Source organism: Diabrotica undecimpunctata, chromosome 5 (assembly GCF_040954645.1).
Source record: "Diabrotica undecimpunctata isolate CICGRU chromosome 5, icDiaUnde3, whole genome shotgun sequence".
In the NCBI taxonomy this organism is placed as follows: domain Eukaryota; kingdom Metazoa; phylum Arthropoda; class Insecta; order Coleoptera; family Chrysomelidae; genus Diabrotica; species Diabrotica undecimpunctata.
The window spans coordinates 117102602-117120490 of NC_092807.1; the positions used below are offsets into that span (position 1 = coordinate 117102602).

Sequence of the window (17889 nt, forward strand, 5' to 3'; positions counted from 1 at the left end):
TGTGGTAGTTAGGCAAATACGGTATAATTCCACCATATCCTTGGAAACTAGTCCCTCAATTAAATTCAGAACGTCTTCTAGGGGGACTCTTGTAAATAGGGAAACCACATCAAAACTAACAAGAATGTCAGATTCCTGCAAAGTTATTCCTTTGATCTTCTCAATAAAATGGGCGGAGTCTTTTACAAAGGCATCGTTTTTTCCTATATGTGGTTGTAAAATATCGGCCAGATGTTTTGCAAGGCTGTAAGACGGAGATCCTATGGAGCTCACAATAGGGCGGAGAGGTACATCGTCTTTGTGTATTTTCGGCAAGCCATACAAGCGTGGTGGGACTGCTTCGCTGTTGCATATTCTTGGCTTTATCTCCTCTGGTATGGACGAAGATTTAATAAGTCTGTTGATTTTCCGTAGGGTGACTGCTGTGGGATCTTTTTTAAGTTTCTTATAAACCGCAGGATCTAGAAGATTTTGTATTTTCGTTTTGTAGTCGGCTGTCTTCATTACGATCGTGGCGTTTCCCTTGTCTGCTGGTAAAATTACAACATCTTTGTCTGCGTTTAACGATTTTATGGCACGTATTTCTTGGTGGCTCAAATTATTTTTCGGTGTCTTAGCTTTATGCAAAATTCTTGCTGATTCTGTCCTTATTTCTTCAGCTGCTTCGATTGGTAAGTTGCGGATCGCAGACTCTATATTAGCGATGATGTCTTCTTTGGGTATAACTTTAGGCACAATCGCAAAATTTCCCCCTTTGGCTAACAATGATGTTTCAGCTGAAGTTAAAACTTTATCTGAAAGATTGACCACTGTTCTTTCTGTGTTTTGTTTTGATAGATAGATAGAAAAGATATTATGATGCAAAAATAAGTTCTGCATAAAAGTACTGTATTAAGTATTTGGAAAGAAGCAATAGAACAGGTAATTCAAGCGTACTAAAATTCGTAGATAATAATTGGATAATAACTGTGAGTAAATTTATGGTTACCCAAGAAAAATGGAAGAAATATGTAAGACATGTAGAAGATATCATAAATCAATACTGGAAGACAGCAAAGAAAATTGATGCCAGCCACATATCTCCTAAACCGTATTCACTTTACAAATTCCCAATCGTCAATAGAACCACGTGTAAGCCAAACAGGGTCGTACTGATGTACGACCTATGTATCATATGATTTTTAAAAATATTTACTTTTGAAACTGTTAGTGTAAGAATTTCTTGAAATTTAATCATTATATCACAATTAAACTAAACTCTAAAAAATAACACGACCAGTAAATAACTTAACAATAACTATAACATAAATATATTAACTTAAAAATCAACACGATACAATTTGAATTTAAAATGCTGTCAAGGGATCTGTAACGTGAGAATCTGTCTCGCTTAAGGTAATAAATTATATTTAATAGGTAAAGGTTAAGGTAAACTTACATTCGGTATCTTGTTTTTAAACTAAACTCCTTTAACACTATTTCATCTGCATACCAGAACTGGTAGATTAACTCAAAAATTAACTGCTTCACTATTTAAACTATTTAAATTGTTTTTTTTTAACTAAACTTCATAACACACTAAATCTGGTAGAATAACTCAAAAATCAACTGCTTCACTATTTAAACTATTTCCACTATTTAATGATAAATCTTTACAAAATTAAACTATTGGCTGCCACAGAAACTTATCAGAAAATTACTTATACGAATATGACTGATTTCAATCGATGCTATTTTATCACAGGAATGTTTGCCTTGACGCCTTGTAATTTCCAGTAAAATTTTTTATCTCACAGTCAACTCTTAAAGATTCTAGGAGGAAGCGTTATTTTAAAGAAACATTCCAATTTCATAGGATTTGTAATAAATAATAATAAATCCATAAATAAATCTTAGCTAATTTAGCACTTTCACAACTTTGAATTGTTAGTTTTTATTCCATATTTTAAAAAAAAAAAAACCTTTTCACATTTAGCCGATTACGATCGTGCAACTGTCAGATTTAACTAAAATGTCATGCAATAATTCTCGACATTCTTAAAATCCTATATGACGTCAAAATTAGTGACGCACTGAAAGAAGGGTTTGGGACAGACTTGTATGGATATTACTACAGTCTGTCCCAAACCCTTCTTTCAGTGCGTCACTAATTTTGACATAATATAGGATTTTAAGAATGTCGAGAATTATTGCATGTCATTTTAGTTAAATTTTACAGTTGCAGGATCGTAATCCCTCTTTTTCTAATTGAAAATAATTTAATAATTTTAATATTAGTCTTTGTTCTTTCTCGATATATTTTGGGCATATTTAAAATATTTTTATGACAATAAATACAAAATTAAATTTTCACTGTAAAATGTCTGATAATACTAACCTGGAATGACAATTATTTTATCAGTTGACGTTGTGAAAGTACTGTCAAGATCGAGACCTTCTGCGTAAAATTATATTTATGCGCATCATTGATTGGATATCTATTTAGCGTATTCTAAACTCCAACCAATTATACATCCGTAACTAGAATTAGCTTTACGATAAATAATTTTCCAAGTTCTATGTATAATAATCACAGACTCACGTTTTTTTCTGTCACTTCTAGCTTAATGTGTTAGAGAGAATTCGATCAACTATGACGCACTGAAAGAAGGGTTTGGGACGAACTAAATCAACGCGTATAGTCAAGTGAAAAATGGAGCGCGTATAAAGCAGGGTTATGATTATGGATTCGAGTATTAAGAGTTTTTATATTCGTTGAGGGTACTAAAAAAGAAACAGGTCTTAGGAACCCAAATATAAAATACCACACTTTAAAGTAAAAGTAAAATACTTACTCATAATGCGATCGGCATTGTTTTCGCAGAAGAAAGTATTTGAGTCATCGACGAGGGAAAGTGTTTTATCAACGGTGCGTTTTTCATCGCTTTCGAAACATTTCTCAATAGAAGTTACAAAAGGGTTGATACAACCGTGAATGTCAGGCCAAAGCTTACAGTATTTCTTAAAAAAATTAGGGAGCTCGCCAGTTCGTGCAGCACCAGCAAATTCGTTACTAACTTCATCTGATTTGAAGTTGACTTTGCTTTCCAGGCATTTTTCAGTTTGACCATACAGTTGCTAAAAAATAAACAAATTTATTACGGAAGTAGACTTTAAATTAACAAATAAATAAATAAAGAAAGATCTGTCTTTTTTATACAGAATATATGTTTTTCATTTTTTATTAATTGTAATCTGTTTCTACAAATAAAAAAAAGCAAGAATCAATCAAGTTTATCACGTAATTAACACAGGAGAGATCCGTCCAGTGACGAAAATCCTTCGAGATAAATTTCTAATACAAATAAATATTTGAAATATAAATAACACTTTACAAAGACATATACTAACATATTAAAAAATAGCAATAGTTAAAATACACACACAGTTAAGCTATGGTTTGTTAGAACAGTGAGCGACGCATAACTCACAGTCAGTCGAACGCCGCGCACGTTCGTCAAAATCAAAGAAATGGTTCTCTATAAGAACGGTTTGTTAGGTATAACTGCTGTTAGGTTATACTGCTGAGCTGCGCGCACTGCAGACCGATAGTCGTGTACGTCGACGGTGTGCGCTGGAATCAACTGCGATTTGATTTGGACGAAACGTTTAGCTGAGCTTACAACGTACACATCTATACCGAAATTATAATTGTATTTTTATATATGTAGTTATTATTATTGTAATAAGTGATGTCTACTAAATTTTCTCCCGAGGAAGATGAAAGACTAGTGGATCTAGTACCAATCCCTGGAAAGTCTAATATATTCTCGAAATTTTTCCTTATTTTGAAACGATCTCTCTTCGTCTGTTAATTTAAAAACACCTTCTGTATTAAGACATGAAAAAATTTCGTTTACATTTTTATTTCTTTTATTTAAATTTAACGTTATCAACTCTTCTTCTTCCTCCTCTTCTTGGAGTAATAAAATGATTGCGTTAAGTTTGCGAGAATTCATTTTTTTAAACGTACAACCTTTGAGAGAATAAATGTGAAACTAATTTCTAAACTTGTTTTTAGAGCGACAGAATATTTATGCGAATTAATCTAACAAACCGACTCACCCAAAACTGCCGTGAGTCGAGTAGAACAGATTCTGCTGTACGTGTATGCTGTGCGCTGCGCATTGTTCTAACAAACCGTAGCTTTAGGTATAAAATGACAACGTTTATTTACAGGTATAGAACGGTCTAAGGGATCACGGCGTTTTAGTCTTCCTCTCCTCGGTTGCTTAAGAAGGTGTTGGGCAACTGTATTTGGATGGTTCAGTAGTCTATTTTTGTGCCACTCAGTGAGACAACGGCGTCTTTAATTTGTTGGATCTGAAGGTCTCGATGTATAACATAATTGGGCACATACCATGGTGCATTGATAATATGTCTCAATACTTTAGATTAAAAACGCTGAAGTTTGAGTAAGTGAGAATTAGATGCTGTACCCCATATCTGTATACCGTAAGTCCAAACTGGCTTTAGAATACATTAATACAGTAATAATTTATTATGTAGACTTAATTTGGATTTTTGGTTCATGAACCAATACATTTTCCTGTATATTAACCCTAGTTGCAGTCGCTTTGTCCCGATGTGCTTTCCCCAATTTAGTCGGCTATCAAATGTATTCCCAAGTTTTTAACATATGTTATAGTTATATGTGCTGATTTGCTGTCATTTACTTTAACTCGCCACAGTTTTAACCATTTATCTAGAATTTGTCAATTTTGATAGGCTGTAATAGGAACCGAGCTATAACCTCGGTTAGATTATAGAAGCCATTATTATAGTATCGTCTCCATGGGTACCAATTGTACTGTTTACTCTTGTGGGAATATATATACTACCCTTGGGTACTCCCGATAGAATTGGAGATATGTTTGATACTGCTTCATTGTATCTAACCTAGAAGTATCGTTTGGAAGATAGGGTCTTAGGAGTGCATGCAAAGAATGAGGAAAGTGCGTTTTTATTTTAGATAGCAGCCCCTCATGTCAGACTTTATTAAATGCTTGTGAGACATGCAAAAAGGCTACAGTTCAGTACTCTTTTTTCTTAATTGCATCTCTTGCTACTTTGACAACCCTATGTACCTGCTCAGGTACAAACAGGTACATGTTACAGACCTATCAGCTTGTTATCTCATTAATTACTAACAGACTAGAGAATAATTACTAACAGACTGGAACCTAAGCTGGATTTTCACCAACCATTAGAGCAGGCCGGATTTAGGAGTGGCTTTGGAACAAATGACCACCTATAAGTAATAAAATCCTTAATAGAGAAAGTTACAGAATACAACAAGCTATTGATATTAATATTTGTAGACTTTGAGAAAGCGTTTGACTCAATACAGGATAGCTCCATGTTAAGAGTTCTTACAGAGTGCAGTATTGATCATAGGTACACAACTCTTCTTCGGAATATGAATAATAGCGCAACAGCTGCAGTTAGAATGTATTATGGCAACACAAATCCATTCCCCTTCGAGAGGGGTATTAGGCAAGGAGATACTATCTCTTCTAAGCTATTCACCGCTTTGTTGCAGAGTGCTATGAGAAACAATAATTGGGAGAATATTGGAGCCAACATAAATGGAGAATTTCTGAACAACTTGAGATTTGCAGACGACATAGTCCTTAGTGCAGACCGGGTAGATCGTGCCTGCTCACTTCTTCAAGATCTTTAGAGCTCGTTTACACGAGTTGGACTTAAAATTAATTTCTCCAAAACACAATATATGACCAACCTAGTACTGGCGAAAAACATCTCAACTAACGGCAAGCAAATTGAACAGGTGTATAGCTATAAATATCTGGGCCACGAGATTAAATTAGGAAGAGATAATCAAACAACAGACCTAAACAGGAAAATAGGATTGGCATGGGCGGCTTACGGAAAACTGAGACAAGTCTTTAGATCAGATATTCCCATGTGCTTGAAAAGGAGCAGAAACATTGACCCTTACCAAAAAAGTAATCAATAAATACAAGTGGCACAGAGAGCGATGAAGCGATCAATGCTGAATATATCTCTCAGCGACAGAGTATCAAATACAATAATTAGGAGAAAAACTGGTGTTACTGACGCAGTTCAAAGGATTACAACATTGAAATGGAACTGCTTATCGGGAGGATGCTTATCGTAATCGAGGAAGTCCTCCAATAAGCTGGTCAGATGACATCAAGCACATTAAGCACAACTGGATTCAGGGTGCAGGTTTTGTAAATTCTGCCATTCGTTTCTTTCCCGATATTTTTATTTCTTTATATTGTTTCATTTAGGCAGTCTGTGGCTCTGTTTGCTCTATTCACTTGATCTTCCACTTCGGTTTCGAGCTTTCCGTAGCTAGATAATGTGATGCCTAGATATTTATACCCCATCACTTGTTCTATTATCTGACCTTGCAGCTCCAATTTATATCTTAGTAAATTTGCTGTGGTAACCATGCATTTTGTCTTTTTTGGGGAAATTAACATGTTAAATTTTCTGGCGGTTATATTAAATTGGTGCAGCATACGTTGTATATCATCTTCACGTTGAGAGAGTAGTATTGCATCGTCTGCATAGCAGATTATTTTAAGTTGTTTTTCTCTCATTTGGTATCCTTTTTTAGTTCTTACTTTTTTTAATATTTCGTCCATAATCAGGTTGAACAAAAGAGGACTCAGGGAATCTCCCTGTCTTATCCCATTGCCAGCATCAATAGGGTCGATTAGTTCTTCTACTTTTAGTTTTATTGTATTGTATTGTATCAACTCGACGGTAAAAATTCGATATTTTTTATAAGAGGGTCCTATCGTAAAAAATCAAATTCCGTTTGAAAAGTGAAGAGCAGCTTTCGTATTCCATTTTTTGTATTTTGCTGGAAAGAAAGTCAGTTTTTATAAATGTATTAAGTAAATAAACGTTGAGCGACTTTTGCCACTTTTGAACGATTCTCGTGAAATAAATAGAAAATTTTTTTTATAGATCGGTCGTACCAGAATTTCCATAATTAGAGCCCAATCTTTCACAAACGTATCACAAGACACAGGAAATATCCACAAAGACGGTATTGAATGTAAGTTGACGCTGAAGCTGTGTAGTGATGAAAAACATATTCATGCAACCATGTGTATGAATTGTGCAAATAATTTGATTATCAGCGCCTCTATCGACCAGGTCACAAATCTTTTATGCTGTAAACGGATGACATCGTCTCAGTAAACGGTAGCCTTCCATGAGTGGATATATTCGTTTATAAAGTAGCAGCGCAGCTACGAAGCTTCCGACCAATACGCAGAGCAGCAGAGAAAAGGTTTAAGTAATACCTCGATCAAGAAGAGGCACGTCAGGGTTCTAAAACATATCAACAAGCTGAAAATATAGATGTAAAGCAAACGCAACATGTCTTTTACGTCGTGTTGTGTATAGGAACCTAGTGACATCTTTAAATATCTCTAAATCTGCAGACCAAAAAAGTAAAAAAAAAAAAATTAATAAACGTCCAATTTAATACAAAGCAAATTATGTCTGTTATGTTCCTTTTTGTATTTTAAGTGTATGCTACTAGTTTTATTTACTAAAATTTTTTTATTTTATTTAAATTCGCTTTCTCATACCAGTGTTACTGACCTGAAGAGACTGAATTACTTCCGGATGTCCAGCTTGTTCACATTTCTGTTTCATTAATACTGGGAGCTGCTGTAGCATAAGTTGGGCTTGCTGCAAATATGCATTTGCATCTGGTTCATTTCTACCGCTACCAAATGGATCACCCCTGCCGTTACCAAATGGACTATTTCCACCGTTACCAAAGTTTAATCCGGGTTGATTTAGATTTCCAAAGTTATCGGGTTGACCAAAATTATTTTGGGTGTATGCGCAACCTGAAAAAAAAATGTGCAATCAATATTTTCGTCTATTATTGTTTACATAAAAAAATATTTTTAAATTCTTTAAAAATATATAAAAAATTACATCTATTGAAAAATTAAAAAAAATCATTACGGTAAGAACTGGTAAGTTTAGTAACATAATATATGTTCTCAATATTACGAATAATAACCTTGCAGATAAAAGTTTTGTGGGTAACAACAACAAAAAATCTGTAATAACTATTAAGTAGTATCTATTTTCTGAAATTTTTGTAGATAAATATTATTTGTGATATTGTCCACATTCTCACATAAAATTAAAGTTTTTTGTGCATTTTTAGAAAAGTTATTAATAATTTAAAAAAAAAAAACGGACTTTTAAAGCTAATTTTGCAATAAGTAACAAACAAATTAACAAAAATAACTTTACAAACTCTTATTTTAAAGGATTTATACCGATCTTACGTTGTTTACACAGAGTGACCCAAAAGTCTGGAAACGACCAATTATCTCGTAAATTGCTAGTCATAATTTTACAAAATTTGAGGTACACCTATTTTGGGATACGGAAATTCTTCTTTGATATTTGCAATGTTGAAAGATTTGTCGTTTTTCTTATTATTAAAAACTTTGGTTTTTCAAATTCATCAGCCTGTATATTCAGTCATTATTGGAATCTCCTATTCAACACGAGTTCAACCATATGTAAAACTTATTATTTTATGTCGTCTGAAAGGTCTTAAATACATAAAACTGCAAAATATGTAGATTTTTATAAATTTAAATTTATTTACATTGTTAACTAAAACTGACAGTAGTTGTATCTGGAAAATATCTGCCAAATAAATTTCTTCTCTAAAATGGCTCCTAACGAAAAAGAACGAATTACTATTCTAATAATGAGAGGGTACGGTGACAGAAAAATATTTCATTGTGAAGTAGCCAACTTGTTCAATGATACTTTCCCAAACCATTCTCCTATTCATAAGGCGACGGTATAAAAACTAAAACGATTTGAGGAATCTGGAGAAGTAAAAGATAGAAACCGATCAAGTAGATCGAAAATAGTTATGAATAACAACAAAACTTATAGATATAATGCAAAGTTTTGTTGAAGATCCACATACATTCTCACGCAGAGTTGCACAAGCACATGATGTAGGTCGTTCTTCAGTCTTACGTGTATTACGTAAGAATACATTTAAACCATACAAAATTGACTCATTGCAAGAATTAAGTGAAGATGACTTTAATCGTGTAGACATCTTCGACCAAAAATGTGTTCTAATATGAGTTCCAGCAGAAAACAAGGAGATGGCCATTATGTTTATTCGATGTAATGATAGATATGGCCAGCATAAACGTTATTTATACTAATAATATATTAAAGAAAAGCAAAAAACCTATCTTCAGATAACAATATATGATTGAGTTAAGCTTTTGCCTTGCAGAGCCATGGATGCTAAACAGATACAACACCGCAAGTTTACGTCTAAATATTCGCCAAGACATAGCTGAAATCCTCAACCTAACCAAAGAAAGATTCTGAAAATATGACCCAGGAAAAGAAGAGGAAGACTTTTTCCTACTGTACAACTAAAAAAAAGGCGCATGACCACCAACTATTGCAAGTAGTGCAAGAAGCCAATTTGCGGAGAACACCAGGGAGATATTTGTACACCATGTTTCTAAATATATCCAAATATGTTTGTTTCATAATTTTATGCTTTTGTTTTTATACATAGAATCTTATTTTTTTTTCTATATAATGAATAAAAAATTTAAAATAAAGAAATATAAGCTTTATACTATGGAGTACTAAAATGTACGATAGTCCCGTATTTACGTTTGGCAAAAACGGTCCCGTATTCTAGGGTTAAAATTGATATCGCTCGCGTAATTGACACTCACAATCGCCGGTCGATTCAAGCGTTGTTTGTGAGATAACGGTTTATTCTATCCAAAAAATTAGTTACTAATAAACATTTTTATTCAAAATTATCTCAGCTACTTTTTTTATTAAAAATATCTTTTTCTACGGCGTACAGATTATCGTTAAATCGATTTTTTTAGTTTTCCTCCCTACGGTGGGGCTTTTAACTAAAAGTGGTAAACTTCTTTACGTCTTTTTAGAGTTCTAAAATTGATAGTATCAGCAAAATTCAGCTTGTTTTATGTATGATTTTTAAAAATCAAATCTCTGAGGACTGGACTCTATACCCACATTAATATTACATCTGTTTTTTGTTTTAACTTATGGACGTGAAAATTAGACAATAAGTAAATAAAGAAAATGATCTATAATCAGAAACCGAACCATTTGACGGGAGCAGATTTTTTAGGGTGTTGGTTAAAATACAAATGCCACAAAAAAACGTACCTAACACAGACATTAGAGATAGGTAAATTATTTACTGAATTTAATAAAGCATTTGAAAATTGTTTAAATCGCCAGTAGATCATAGAATAATCTCTAAGCAAAAAAATAATAAAAAAAACGGTGAGCTAAACACACAAGAAAATAAATAACATCAATATAAATTTAAATAAACTTTTTATTAAAAAGGTCAACCTTGCTCATATATTTCATTAAACCGACGTTAACATCAAGCATTTTTTTTTCTTACATAAAAATAAATATTTGTGACTGCGCTATTCCAATTTTATTTTCTGAATTTCAATGTCAAGAAATATTAAACTTGTTTATTCGGTATGAGGCGCGCGCAATCAACGCCAATATTGCTTCTTGAAATAGATCACCGTGCGTTATTAGGTCAAGACTACAAAGTTTCGTAAATTCGTATAATTATCGCCTGCCAAATTCCTTGTCCTATCTAATAATAGTCTGAAGACGAAGTAGGCGTCACAGTTTTGGCTTTTAAATTAAAAATAATTACAATTAAATGGCCTAAATGACCTCATTTTAAGAGTGTAAATTTTTAAAAATATTTGATTGTTATGCACTGGTACAGAATTTTTCTCACACAATAATATCAATTAAGCACATTCCCGGACATACATTATGGAAGTTATTGTGGGACGCGTATTGTGCAACGTAAATGTCAGAGTACACATATTCTATGAAATGTTGAACGAGATATCAGATGTATGTAAACCAAGAATTAAAATTATCTACAAATGACCTTCTCAAAAATGGAGATAGTGACATTTCTTTGTAGATCTCTTGAATTTGTATGTTACCTGAGAGATAGTTTGAATTATATATTCCAGTATTTTATTAGGTTTTTAAGGAACTTTTTTGCTCTGAAAGACATTGGGTAAATAATTAAAAAGTGCGAGTAGGGGAGACCGGGGTTAGTTATTACTCGGGGCAGGTTGTTACATTTAACCACGTAGCCAATGCGGTGCATACCTCACTACATCTTAAAGAAGTTTGGTTAGTGTAGTTTAAGGCTCTGACGTAAGACCGACCATTTTTGTGTTTTTAGTAGCACTCAGTAATTTTTCCGACATTGTTTAAATTTTTGCTGGTTCTATTTTTACAAGGTAAGGTAACTTATTGTTTTCGAAACATGTTTTAATGACTGTAAGCTTTATTATTGTCTATACGTACAAGATTAAATATTTGGGACTGATACATTGTAATTGAAGTAATTTCAATTTATTTTTAATATGGCGTCCTGGGGCTGGTTCTTACTATTTTCAAGGGACAAGTTGTTACTGTAACAACCTGCCCCACCTCAAGAAATTTGTGTGTAGGTTTATTAGTAACCTAGATTTTGTTCTAAATAAAATTGTAAATTTTTAATAGATGAAAATGAGAACTTACAAGAAAAAACTAAGCGTGGTGAAAGACCTCTAGCGGATGAATAGGGGATTATTTTATGACGCTTCAGAGATACGTCAAAAAGATCCAGAAAATTGGGCTTCATAGTAAGTGTAGTCAAATCGTAATTTTTTTTTTCTATGAGCATATGTATACCATATGCCTCGTTAAAATTTGTTTTTTTTTTTTTAGATGCTAATACCATGCCCACAGAATATTTAAAAAATCGGAAGATTTTCTCTGATCTACAAGAAAATGAATTAGCTTCTTATGTTACTGAATGTTCAAAGATATATCATGGTCTTTCCCCAAAAGATCTTAAACAGCTTGCTTTTACTTACCCCCTGGGCTACGAGCTTAGGGCGAGCCACAAGCTTTAATAGGCACAATTTAAATTTATTCTTTGACAAACTCTCCAATATAAATATTAAATACAGGCACAATCTTGGAGCAAAGGATATTTACAACTTAGATGAAACCGGGGTAACTACAGTTCAAAAACCTGAAAAAATAATAGCATTAAAAGGTGTGAAGCAAGTGGGGGTGATCACTTCGGGGGAACTAGGAACATTGGTGACAGTGTGTCTGGCAGTAAATGCCAGTGGAAACTCAGTGTCGCCAATGTTTATTTTTCCGCAAAAAATTATCGAGAGCATTTTCTTTCCAGTGGACCACCATGATGTATAGTAACGAGAAATCCTTCTGGATTGAGGACGAGTGGAATTCTTAGTTTATGTAAAACATTTTCATAAGAATATTAAATCTTCTAAGGAAAGTCCAGTATTATTAATACTGGACTATCATGATTCCCATTTGTCGGTTTAGATAATAGATTATTGCAAGAAAAATGGAATTGTTCTCTTGACCTTGCCTCCAAATTTCTCTCATCGATTGTAACCTTTGGACAGATCGGTGTTTGAACCATTAAAAAATGTATTAGCAGTCAGATGGATGGCTGGATAAAAACTCATCCAAGAGTTACAATGACAATTTATAATATTCCATCTATTTGTGGGAATGCTTTGTCGTTAGCTGTAACTCCAAAAAATATACAGTCCGGTTTTCGTGTAACTGGCATTTTCACGTTTAATAGAGACCTTTTTACTGATGAAGATTTTCTGCCATCATCCATTACAGATAGGTCTGAGCCCCAAGAAAATATGGACACGCTTGAAAAGCAAGCATTATTACAGCAAAAACAACTGAGAAACTTAAAAGCTAATAAAAAAAGAAAACAAAAAGTCAAAAGGTCAATTGTTTTAAAAGAAAGCGATGAAGAAAATAAAGAATGTTTCTGCATTATAAATTATAAGTATGTTGTTATTCGTACACTAACTCAAAATCAAAAGAGAAATTGGTACAATGTGTAGACTGAAGGGGTGGGCGCATGAACTTTGCAGTGACGGTTCTCCAATTTTTGTATGCATACTTTATGCATTTTAATAAAAAATAAATATCCAATTGGGGGGTAATTTGATATAACTTGCAAAACTAAACAAATATATCTTTTTTCGTAAAAGTGGAAAGTTTTTTGTAAATCTTATATTTAAAATAATTATATCGAAGTGAGTGCTTCTCTCAGCAATTTTTATAAGGTGCCTATTTTACATACTGAATGCACAAAAAAATAAAATGTAAAAATTGTCCTCCCGGTCTCCCCCACATGGAAGAATGCCCTTAAAACTACTGCATTAGAGATTAGGGACAAAACAAGTAATCACACTGAAAAAATATCAAAATAATTTTGGTGGAATAGGAAGGTGGAGTTTTGAATGTTTACTTCTTATCAGTGTAAATGAAAGCGAGAATAAAGATTCTTAAAATTTGTACATTTTAACTGACATTCGATATTTAAGAATGTCCAAACATTGCTTTTTGACTGTTGTAAAAGATTTCTTGTAATATGATTTTCCATAAAAACTAAATTCCAAATTTTATTTCATTTTATTTTGTATCTCAATTATTCATTGAAAACCCTGAAAGTATACAAAGAAGATTAAGGGATGCACGCTGGAATTCCCGTCCCGCATTTTGTCCCGCGGGACGGGACACCGGAAGGGACTGACGCAGTGTCCAGCGGGACGTCCCGCAAAAATTGCACTTTTATTATTAATCGAAATGATTTGGTAATTAAAGTTATCCATGTCAAAATATTTATAGAAATTAAAAGGTTTTCTGGTTTAATAATTGATATTGATGAAACATACCTAATATATTTAGATTAACAGAAAATTTTAAAATATTTTCGAGAATTCGTTTTGAATTATTACGATGCACGTATGCAAAATATTGTTTTGGTTTACGCTTTATTTCACGCCCAGTGTGGTCATGTACATAAATTTATTACTCGACTACCTCGACAAAAAATTAATTCTGAATAAAACAGCAGAATAGCAGCAAGAAATAGGATTATCAAATACCACAATAAAACAAATTGGGTGTACTGTATTTCTTTAGAAATCAATCCCCGCCACAAATCAAAAGCTGTCGATTTATCGAAATAGGGCTGTTCCTTAAAACAAGAAAAAGATACAAAACTAAGAGAATTGGATAAAAAAAAGAGCCTCCACCTGAAAAAAATTGTATCAACGCATAAGAAACGTGGACATCTTTATTGATGAAAAGACAACCCGAATAATTTTTTTCCATGTCTCTTTTGGCCAAAGATATGGTTTCAATTTCAACTACATCCGTCTCCAGCAGCAAGGCTCTTCTCTAGAGCTACCTTCGCGTTAAGGAGACAATAATGACGGCTCAACGAGGATTCAGTGGCTGCGATCCTATGGTATGCAATAATATTTCGAAACGATAACGCCTCATCAAATCTCAAACACACCTACTGGTTACGGTACGTTGATGACATCTTTGTCATTAAGCTCCTTGGTAAAGACACATTAGATCTTTTCCTCTCCCACCTAAATGGAAGACATCCCAGTATTCAATTCAAGATGAAAGTCGAGTCTGGAGTTCTTTGCCATTTCTTGACGTTCCTAATCAGAAACGCCTACCACATAGTTTTTCCTATTCCGTGTACAGCAAACTCACCCATACAAACCGTTATCTCAATGCCCAGTTACATCATCACCCCACCCAACTCAATTCAGTTATAAACACTCTTTTTTCCCGTTCCATAAAACTTAGCGACAACAATCACAGATCATCCGAAATTAATTCAATAAAGCAAACGCTTTTACAACACGGCTACAACAAAACCCAAATTAATAGGAGCATTGACAACATCTAAACCCCATTCCATCCAAAAAGAAAATCTTGCGCCTAATCAACCCAAAATATTTCTACCTTTTATCAAAGTTGTCACTGACAAGATCAGTAGAACTCTTAACCCTCTAAACATCAAAACCATCTTCACTACTCACTTCAAGTTGTCCATTCTCGTCAGATCCGTAAAATACCCAATCACCAATGAAGATCATGGTGTCTACGAAATCCCTTGTTCCAGTTGCCCCCAAACAAAGGACAGAAAAACCGACAAATCCACAACCGTATTTACGAGTATTCTATATTTATAAAACATTCCGATACTACTTCAGCCCTAGCCCAACATCATATTCAGACAGGGCACAAAATAGATTTTGACAAACCACCGCCCTTATCCGCTCGTTAAAATCAAGAAGTATTCGTGGAGCCATCGAAATTGAAAAACGTCCTAACAGCTTAAACACGCGCAATGACGCTAAAACACTACCGGCAACATGGCGACCGCTGAGCAGCAGTTAGAATTCTAGAAATAAGAAAATAAATTTGGGATAGATGACTTCAACGCACATAATATTTAATTAAACACTTTGATTGATCCCCCCAAAGGTTAGGATCATAAAATTTGAGCAGCTTACCGTGCAAGGTCAAATGCTATCTTGACTGGACTAATTTATAATTTGACAGAGTTTTGACATTAATAATTTTTTTATAAATTGTGTTCAATTTAATAAACAACACCTAGATATTATGTCCTTCCAGATAAACTATCAAATTTGGTATAAAGTATGCCAGTTTCTTCTTTTTTATACCGAAGTACAAGTCAAATATATGTTAAAATAAGTAAAAGAATAAACGGAAAAAGAAAAAGTATCGGTTAGTGCTTCTTTAAGAAAACATTGAGGTAGGAGAAAGCTACTCACAATAGGTAGAACAAAAACTTACAGAAAGCATAAATTGCGAAAATTAAAGCAAAAGTAAAGCTCGCTAATAAAAAATATAAAACGGCCATTTTTACCGCTGTCGTCATATAAGAAACACTTTCTAAAGACAATAAAGCCAACATTAATGTATTTACTGTAATAATACATTACATATAAATTATTATCCTTATAACCATAAAGAGTTTGCGGGTTAATTTAAATAAAATAAAAACATTTATATTTTCTTTCGAATGACGTCTTCATATCATAATTTCATTAGAAAAACAAGATTTATTCAGACATTATTTTAATTAAAATTGTTCAAAAAAGTATTTTTTCTTCTAATTTCATACTGCACGCAATATTTAAATCGAGATTTTTTAAAACGATTCATTGTTAAAACACGTGCAGTTTCGGTTTTATTGGCTAGGTACATGTATTTTACAGGTTTTTACACTCTGGTGTTATTGTACATTAACCTGAATTCATTTCGCTTGAATGGCAATGTAACCTGGGCGTTTCCCTCCACGCCCGATTTTGTTCGAGCCCCGATAATAGCTTTGTTTTAGAGTAATGGGAATTAATGGTTTCCCCTTAATTAATAATTGTGAGATAATCCGCCAAGTTTGCCTTATTTGCTGCAATTTTCTATGCAAATGAACTCAAATACAGTAAGTTGTTACTTTTTAGAAACAAATATTTGGTATAACCGTTGGATTTGGTAGTATCGTAATTTTCTTTAAATAATCAATAATTCTCTTTATTCTTCTTCTTCTTCCTATGACGTCCCCATTAACGGAGGTTGGCGACCACATTTTTAAAAGCTTCTCTGTCTTTTGCAACGTGGAATAATTCGTCTACAGTCATGTTTGTCCAGTCTCGAATATTTTGCAGCCATGACTTCCTCTGTCTACCTATTCCATTGTATTTATAATTAACAATTATTTTGTAGGTAAATTATTCTAATATAATGTTGATAATAGAAATGCTAGGGTCACTTGACATGTAGACTACTTAAGTTCGTATAAGCTATTTAATTTCTTTGCACTTGGGTCTGACAAGATTTTTGTGCATTTTCTCTTTCAATTCAAAAATTTAAATAGTCTGTGGGTTTAAACATTTGTACGAAAGGAAAATTTTAAAGCAAATAGGAAATGATCTTGGACCGGCTTATCACTGTACTTTCACAAGCGGAGCTTTAACAGCAGAATGGTTGTGATATACGCAGAAGAGCAGGGGTATCCACTGCAATATCTTTACCAACCTATTGACATGACATAAGGCAGCATCTGTGTTAATACCAGGCCTAGATTCTGGAGAACCCCCTTTCCAATGTTAGAATCAATATGTGATAAGCGTCAGTCATATAATGATTTAACCTACTATAATACTGCGGTGCAGAACGTAATGGTGAACTACTGCACTAAATCTCCTAAGAAAAGCTCCATGACAAATACAAATTATACTAGCCCGAGTTTCCGGTGTCCTTTTAATTGGACAGGATTGCTAAAAATCTTCGGTGGGAAAAATATAAACAGATCATTATTAAACAATGTATAACTTGAATTGAAACGCCTAGGCCTACAAGTTCATGGAAATCGCGAATCTCGGTAAACTAGATCGGGATCTGTCAAAAACGGAAGTTATATTACTTACTATTCTGGGAAAAAGGATCATATTCTCGAAGAACGACTTGAAAACCTCGTCTATAAGTTTGTTCCTCTTTCAGAACAAATAATGATGGTAACTATTAAAAGTAAGATTAAACTTAACTTAAATTAAGATACGCTTTTACAAGTAACAGTACAGATAATGAAAATGATGCCTCTTATTATAAATTAAAATAAGCACTGAATAAAATTAAAAAAAACATAAAGTTTGTGTGATAATGGGAGACTTTAAAGCTAAAGTAGGAGAAGACATAGCTCCTGAAAATACTAAAGGATTCGGTGTAGGGAAAAGTAATAAAAGAGGAAATAAACTGGTACAGTCCTGACAAGCAAAGAAAAGTTGGAATATCCTAATTTTACTAGCACAGTGTATTTGTTGGAACTTGCCCGCCATTACTTGC

The 17889-nt window shown here is 33.4% G+C and overlaps 2 protein-coding genes across 2 annotated transcripts in view; one reads left to right on the forward strand and one right to left on the reverse strand.

The window, feature by feature from the left end:
* The window catches only part of LOC140441702 (zwei Ig domain protein zig-8-like), a 592415-nt gene that overhangs the window by 193558 nt on the left and 380968 nt on the right, over window positions 1-17889 (forward strand). The gene's annotated exons all lie outside the window — the stretch shown is intronic.
* Window positions 1-17889, reverse strand: part of LOC140441701 (27 kDa hemolymph protein-like) — an 84849-nt gene that overhangs the window by 14359 nt on the left and 52601 nt on the right. The window contains exons 2-3 of the mRNA XM_072532584.1: window positions 7651-7904; window positions 2835-3117 (exon numbers count right to left, since the gene is read on the reverse strand). Of these exons, the coding sequence (XP_072388685.1) occupies window positions 2835-3117; window positions 7651-7904 (537 nt within the window). The remainder of the gene's footprint in view (window positions 1-2834; window positions 3118-7650; window positions 7905-17889) is intronic.